This window comes from Sander lucioperca, chromosome 10 (assembly GCF_008315115.2).
Source record: "Sander lucioperca isolate FBNREF2018 chromosome 10, SLUC_FBN_1.2, whole genome shotgun sequence".
Taxonomy (NCBI): Eukaryota; Metazoa; Chordata; class Actinopteri; order Perciformes; family Percidae; genus Sander; species Sander lucioperca.
The window spans coordinates 13,115,654-13,123,839 of record NC_050182.1 but is presented as its reverse complement, the minus strand read 5'-3'; the positions used below and the strand labels follow the sequence as shown (position 1 = coordinate 13,123,839).

General features: G+C 41.4%; 1 protein-coding gene across 8 annotated transcripts in view; it reads right to left on the bottom strand.

Annotated features, from left to right (window-relative positions):
* Nucleotides 1-300: 300 nt before the first annotated feature.
* LOC116035975 (DNA-binding protein SATB1) overlaps nt 301-8,186 on the bottom strand; it is a 62,652-nt gene continuing 54,766 nt past the window's right edge. For 7 of the 8 annotated variants that reach the window (XM_031279363.2, XM_036006210.1, XM_036006211.1 and 4 more), the window contains 2 exons: nt 4,922-5,131; nt 301-2,859 (listed from right to left, as the gene is read on the bottom strand). In XM_031279363.2, coding sequence (XP_031135223.1) covers nt 2,218-2,859; nt 4,922-5,131 — 852 coding nt within the window. In that variant the 3' untranslated portion in view covers nt 301-2,217. The remainder of the gene's footprint in view (nt 2,860-4,921; nt 5,132-8,186) is intronic. The other variant, XM_036006208.1, reaches the window with a different exon arrangement.

Genomic DNA, 8,186 nt, shown 5'->3' with positions numbered 1-8,186 from the left:
GCAATTGTAAGTCACTTTGGATAAATGACGTGTAATGTTTTGTGTCATTTTCTTTTCCTCTGAACACACACAATGTTACACTCTGGCTTTTTTTATTCATGAAAAAAAGAGCAGAACATCAAGGGAACGCCGGCCCAGACTGGCTGGCACATATCGCAGGGTGTTAACAGGTGAAGGTAATTTCCTAAAGGTGCAGACACCTGGGGTTCACGGCGAGGTCGGGACACCTGTGCTGTTTTCCTATCTGAACTCCCTGCAGAGGGCTTTTGCTATTACAGGTGTTCACACACCTCACATTTATTTATTTCAGATTTCACAGGTGCTTCAGATACACTCAGCAGTAGAAGAGCCCAGGTACAGTCGGTTCGAGAGGAAGAGGCACGACAGAACGTTGATTTCAATTTTGTATGGTGAGCTCTTGCACAAACTTCAAATATATTTACAATAATAAACAATCAATGATTCATAAGATGTGATATTTACAGTTATTACAAATAACGTGTTCAGTGACTGCGGCTGACCCGAGTCAGTAACTGGAGTTGATATCTCATAACAGTAGATTTAAAAAAAAAAAACAATTCACATTGTTTGGTCTTTTGTTTTCAAGAGGAGAAAATCCCACTCTGGTGTCAAAAGAGTCCGGTCAAGTTAATGCCAAGAAATCTGTGGTACAATACAAACAGTTTAATTGTGTAATTAACAATCAATAAACACTTCTAGTTAGAACATTTCTGCAGGAAGGAACCGAGAAACACTTATAAAACAGTCAGTCGTAACAAAATAACTGGTGTTCTCATTGAAATAAACTCATAAAAAAGAAACACTTTTATACAGAATATTTATACAGGAATAGCTTTTTGAATTGGATTGTTAACCAAAGGAAGACACATCGCAGACATCGATTTTCACACAGATTGCATATGTTTTTCTCTCTAAGTTGTTCTATAGGTTAGTCATTTTACCTAAGCTTATTTGCATGATAGTAGAAATTGCATACGACATTAATTGTGAAGCTTGTAGCATGAGTTGCTTGACATACAGCACTTTTTATAGGCAACCTTTAAAGCACATTTCTCCATTTAAAACGTTTAAGACACTTTTTGTTTTTACTGCCCATCGAAATCACATTTATAAATAGAAAAAAGATCGGTGGAATTAAAGAAAAAAAAGGTCTACGTAACATAAACTTAAAAAAAAAAGTAATTACATTAGAAACACTGCATGAACAGCAAATAAATAATGTTGGACAACATAAACATGGTGTAATTCACATTTCTAACTGTGTGGCAATTCAGAGAGTTACAGTGACAAAGGTTTTGCAAAATAATCTAAAATCGGCAGTGCCGTATAGTACAAGGCATTTGTTGGCATAGTTTCTTTAAGACTGTTTTTTTTTTTTTTTTTTTTACAGTTACAATATAATGTCTATATATATATATTTATATTTCCTCCCTAACAAATAATATGTAAAGACTGAGCTGTTCTTGGGAGATTCACCTGGGCTGGGTGATCGCGTTCCAGAGTTTGAAGTGATCTATAATCACATTATGCGCTTTTTAAAAGAATAACTAATCTGCCAGCAGGCTCCAGACTACCTCATAATTAAGGCCTTATCAACCACTTGGTCCTAAATTTCATTTGCTATTTTTTTTTTTCCTTTTTTTTTTTTTATCCAGTTAAACATCACATAACGTAAACACCTATCAAAGTCCTAGCAAACTCCATGGGGACTTTTTTCTTTTTAAATATAATCAGTAGCTCAAAAAGATAAAGTAAGTCAGTGTAAAACAACAGACATAGAGTGCAGTCAGCAAATATCCACGGCAACATACTTAGAATAATTTTTTGTGCAGATTATTTAAATGATGCGTCAGTCTTTACAGTGAATAATACAAGTTTTACAAAATCCAAAAAGTAGTACTTGAGTCTGAAATGGGCTCTTCAGTGTGTGAACACTCACTTCACATAGCCTGCCAGTCTGCAACTTATATATATATATATATATATATATATATATATATATATATATATATATATATATATATATATATAAACACTCCTCATATAGTCCAGACGCTGTACTGATTAAAAACACTACTTTTTCTTTATTTGCAGTGTGGTGGTTCTGTGTCGGCCAGAGCGTTACATTTAGCACAGTAATCAGTCTGTGTGTGTGCACAGGAAAACTCTGAGTACATGTTCAGACAGGGGGGAGTCCTACTCCTTGGCCTCGTGCTCAGACTCGGACTGGGCCTCTGCGCCTCGGGCCAGCTGCTCTTCCATCTTGATGGAGAAGATGGTGCTGTTGGTCTGCGTGCTGTCGTCCAGCTCCTTCAGCAGCTCTGCGCTCTCCCTGAAGTCCGTTAGCTCCTCCTCGAAGGCTGGGCTGCTGCTGCTGCTGCCGCCGCTGCTGCTGGTGTTGGTGTTGGTGGTGGCCGCGGTGCTGCTGCTGTTGTTGTTGTTACTGGGCTCCTTGGGCGCCTTAGCTGGGTGATTGATGTAAAAGCGTTGGCTCTGGAAGAACTTGATGATGGTGAGCTTGGGCAGGTCCAGCTGGGCCGATAGGGTGTGGATGGCCTCCTCGTCGGGGTACAGGCCTACGTCCTGGATGAAGCTCTGCAGGATGCCCAGAGCCTCGAGGGAGATCTTCCCTCCGCAGGTTCGGGATTTGATGCTCCCTCCGCGGCTGCCCTCGTCCTCCGTCTCGGCTGGGGAAGCGGTGGAGGGCTGGCGAGGCGGCAACCGGGGGCCGGTGCAGGGCTGCAGTTGCTGCAAGGGCTGCTGGGACAAAAGGGGTTGGGAGGGGTGCTGGAGGGACAGGGAGGGCGGGTGCTGCTGTTGTGAATGGGGTGGCTGAGCCTGCAGTGGGAAAAAAAAGGGGAAGAGAAAGGAGACGGGGAATGTTATCAGTGAACACTTATCGGCGCCTTAATAAGGCCTTTCATTAAAATCAATTGAGTTGTGAGGAAAAATGGGCCTGCTGTGTATAGAACAGGCATTTGGTTGAAGGAATTTTCCATGTAATATCTCATTGAATGTAATCAGTTCTGCAGATATGACTTTTTTTTCTTTTTTGGTATTGAGAGATTGTGTCTCTCATTGTGGGGGTTGAGGCAAAACGCTCGCGCACACACACACACACACACACACACACACACACACACACACACACACACACACACACACACACACACCAGAGACACGCTCAGCCCTACACACAGTGGGAAACTGGCCTCTCTGTTATAGCCTCTGCTGCTTATCAGGCTCCATTGCCAGGCAGTGATAAACAAGCTCCCTGTGCACAATTCACGTTGCGATGGTCTGGCTGATTTGCCGCAGTGTGAGAATGCTATCGATGGCTTTCACTCGGCCGTCAGAATCCCGTTAGTGTAAACACATGACACATCACTCGTAAAATGTCTCATTGTGTGGTTGGAGAGGGAGTGAGTGGGCAACTCGTGGTCCCTATTGACCCCGCAAAATGGGTGCTCTTTTATTTTCATTTCTGAGTCAGACACTGTAGAATAGGTGTTTCATAATGAAGTTTGCAAAACAGCACTTTGCGGGGACTCTGTTTGCCAGCTGCATAAATGCACCCAAAGATGTGATTTTACTGTACCAATATACTGAGCTATGATAGTTCTTGTTGAGCAAATGGGAGCGAATTTGGCTAATGTATCGTGTTAGTGAAGGACCGGCACAAAATATTTAAACACTAGTCTCTTATGGTCGCATAAAACGGCACTATTAAATCAGAAATAATCTTATTTTATCAATCTACAACCATTTTGGTTCGCATGCAAAGTATGCACAAAATTCCCTCATTCCATATCTGCTGCTGAAACTGATTTGTAAGAGAAATCCCATTACCTTATTTATATCCAGTAAATGGCAGCCTTTGTGAAACACTGGCCATGTTTCCAAGTAACCAAATAACTAATCAACCGCTCAGCTGTGGCTTAGACTTTTAATAGAAGTATTATTGTACTTCATTAAGAGATTTCGACTGTTAACCGAGCCTGCGTGTTATTTTCCATTTATCTGCCAGATGTCTTTTATAAAGAAACTCTCTTCAATAAGTTCAGGCTAATGATATATTCGAAAACGGTGTTCGCTGAAAAGCAGGAACTTTTAATTGTTGCTGTGTTTCTAATTATCAAACTCCAAAGTGCTGTTTATTATGAATTCCTGAAAGATTAGTTAAGATGAAATAAACTGGGGGGAAATTATGTTTTTTACTGATTTGTTTTGGATATAGAACTTCAAAAAAAAAGTAGGAAAACATGTACAAATACAGTCGTTTTTTCTCGACTGATCGATTTATCATTTGGTCTATAAAAGATCAGAAAATAAGGGGAATACTGCTGGTCATAATTGATATCCTGAAATTGCTCGTTTTTTTTTCTGACCAACAGTCCAAAAACCGCAAAAACATATTCAGTTTACAATTACGCAAGACAAAGGAAAGTAGCAAATCCTCACATTTGAAAAGCTGGAACAAGCGAATGTTTGGCATTCTTTCTTGAAAAAAAAAAAACAGACTTCAGTGATTAGCCTAATTGATTGTCAAAACAGTTGACAATTTACTTTCTGATGATCAATTAATCGAGTCTGAATAACAGAGTAGGGGTCTGAGTTTACAGTACATTATCACTAGTAAAACCTTGTATGTGCTGGTGTGGGTGTGTGGGTGTATCCATGCATTTATGCTTCTTACATGTAAAGTGTGTGAAAAAGAATTGTATTTAATTTTAACATTTATGTCATTTATTCATATTTTATGTTTATTTGCACATGCATTTTTACATGTCATGTTTTTATGTTTTATTACAAACTTGTCAACAGTGTTATGTTAAGAGTCACACACACACACACACACACACACACACACACACACACACACACACACACACACACACACCTGTGGCTGCTCAGTGGAGATGTGCATCAAGTGCATGGGCCGCTCGTTGTGGTGCTGCTGCTGCCCGGAGCTGCTCTCCTGCTCGTAGATGGCGTCGCGTTCGACCTGGCAGAGGCTCAGGAAGCGGCGGATCATGGAGAGGTTCTCCCAGAGCGTCCGGTTCTCCGGAGAGGGATCCTCCTTCCAACGCAGCAGCTCACAGAGCCAACCCTGAAGGGAGGATCAGAGGGAGACAGGGAGGGAAAGAGCAGGTCAGTAAAGCATGGTCTTTAGGCACAAATGTGAGCACAGGTCAAATATTGTATTATGAGTGTCTATATTAATGTTAGGCCCGAGAGTATGGAAACTGGTTCACATGGTCACCACGTTTTACAGTGCTTTACCTAATAGGAGAACCAGATAATTAAATATATCTTCTTCTGGTGTTAAAATAGATATGAGTAACAGAAAAACACCAAATCGTTTTTTAGGAAAGCATTAAAGTACCAAGATAAAAAAAGATCCAATGTTACACAATTCCAAATGATTTAAGTAATTACAATGAAAAAATCATAGTCAAAATACAAACACAACAGCCCATTGTTTTTCAGTAGCTGCACCTGCACTTAATATGTTCTTTCTGCCACAGCTGAAGATAAAGATGTCATGAATTAGCCAAGGTCAAGCAACACAGCAGGAAGGAACAATTTAACGTGTCGAGAAACATATTGAGCAGCACCCATGGGAGGAAGCAAGTGGCTCTCATGTTTGAAACACTCCAGCAGAGGGCCATGAAAGACAGAGCTGAGGAACTGTATGGGACGATTACAATCCAAAATGCTTTATTTCATCAATAAAATGGGTGCACAACGCGTCTGAACTTGATTAGATTCAATAGGAGACTGACACGTTACTGAAAGTGCAGGACAGAAGGGCTCTGCAGGAGTTGAGTGACGTGGTCTCACAGCATCGGACGTGATGACCTAAACCTCAGTAGGCCAGTGTGTGTGAGTAAGAGTGAAGGGAAATAACACTCTGTAGTGCTGTGTGGGAAGGTGAAGAGGACTGGGGGAGGGGAGGGGGGCATGAAGTTACAAGAGAGCTGTAAAGGGACAAAAGTGGATGAAGAAGGAGGGACGGCCGGGGAGTGAAACCAGCGAGGAAGAAACACAGCATCAAAGAGAAGCAGCGAGGTGTGAGTGTGTGCTACTCGCTCAGCCGGGTAGTCTGTCCTGGCACTGTGTCAGAGCGGTGCTGTAATCTCCCGGCCAGTGCGCGGCAGCACCTTTCATTTCCACAGGATTACACCGCGCTGCTGGTCCGCACACACACACACACACACACACACACACACACAGAGGGCAGAACCACGCCGCCACACTGCATGCAAGAGATAACTCAGCAGTTTGGTTGTCCCCTGTTCCAACTCCTCCCATAAGCCACATCAAACCCAGGAGGGGTTTTGGAGGAAGCCGAGAGGGGCAGAAAGAGAGAAGAGAGACATAAAGAGAGAGAGACAGAGAGAGAGAGAGAGAGAGAGAGAGAGAGAGAGGAGAGCGGGTAGAGGGGGCCATAAAGCCTGCGTGCCCACCTTGTTCCTTTGCCACGTTTATTGTTGCGTTTTTAATTTGCATGCAGAGGGATTTGGACGGCGCTCCAGTTGGGCTGTCTGTGGTTTCAGCTGATTCGGTAGTGAGGGAGAACACACACACACACACACACACACACACACACACACACAGCCCACAAACACACAAACAGACGCACACAAACCACCACACACCATCTTGTCAAAGCCAGAGAAACTGTACCCCGGCCCAACGATGGAGTAATCCAACTCAAACACTCCCAAAACCAGCAGGATTAAACCCAAAGTAGCAGAGCCAATCAAACAAAAGCACGGCGTGAACTCTATTTCAATGCCAGGAAGTCCATTTGATTAAATAAAGTACAGATAGTTTATTAGTTCACAAGTGTGGATGTTTATTTGTGTGGCTTTTTCTTTTTCTTTTTTTTTTCGTTTTGCTGCCTTTATTTCTACAGTTTTTCAGCTGACATTCAGCTTTTACAGAAGGAGTGAAAGGAAGAATCACACGAACATTTGCTAAACGTTTTTTTATGTGATGTACGTCAAACAGCAGTTAGCGCTGCTCCCGGCCAGCACTGTGGACAGTGGACAGTCAGCATTTTCCATGGCAGTTTCAAGAGCTTTGTTTGTGTTTGTCTAATTGCATTGCTTCCACAGGCCAGGCAGAGGCAGCGGGGATAAAGAGAGGAGAGAGAGATGGTGAGAAATAGAAAGAGTGAGGGAGTGAGAGAAGTTAGCAATTTGACTCCGTGTTGTCAGTAAACTGGCAGTAAAGAAAAACAAAACATGGATATCCTAAATGGCATAAAGCGTATTCCTACTACAATGTAAAGCGTGGAATATATCTGATATACATATATACAAGGTTCAAAATCCACCAGCCAAATGCTGGTAAAATATGCAAGTGGCTGGTAGCTTTGCTTCACTCACCAGCCAAAAAAACAATGGTCATCTATTGAGTGGCTGGTAAAATTTGAACATTCACTTGCCATTTGGCTGGTGGACGAAAAAGTAAATTTTGAACCCTGCATATATATCAATATTATTTCCAAAGAATTACTAAACTAACAAGAATTCATGTTCAATATAATCATACTGTTGCAAATCTGTTTCCCCCTTTATTATTTAATGCAATTTGTTGAGCCTCTCCACCGCAGCTGACAAGCACCAACCGCTCTTGATTGGATCATGGAACTTACTGCCCCTGCCGCTAAAGTGTTCCAACACAGTCCAGAAAACAAAAATCTAGGGCTCTTCAATCCAGTGTACTCTGTGTTCTGTTGAAGATCATTAAGGGCACTCTATAAATAAATAGAACAGGTAGCAGAATACACTCTCACTTTATTTCACAACAACTCGTGTTCAGTCTAGAAATTTTATCATCTCGCAGTTTAAACATCCAGGACACAAAGTACTGCAGCGACAGGAACCAGACTGGTGATAAGAAAGTCTATGACTGATGAGACGGATAACTATCACTGACAGCAAACCCACAGTATTAACAGAATTATTTATTTTACAAAGATAAGACTTGGATTGGATGGTTAAGTCTCACACTCAGGGTCCAAAATTAACTTTTTGCCCTATCTGCCAATGGCTTGTAAACTGAAATGAAAAAAAAAACTATATATATATATATATATATATATATATATATATATATATATATATATATATATATATATATATATATTTATT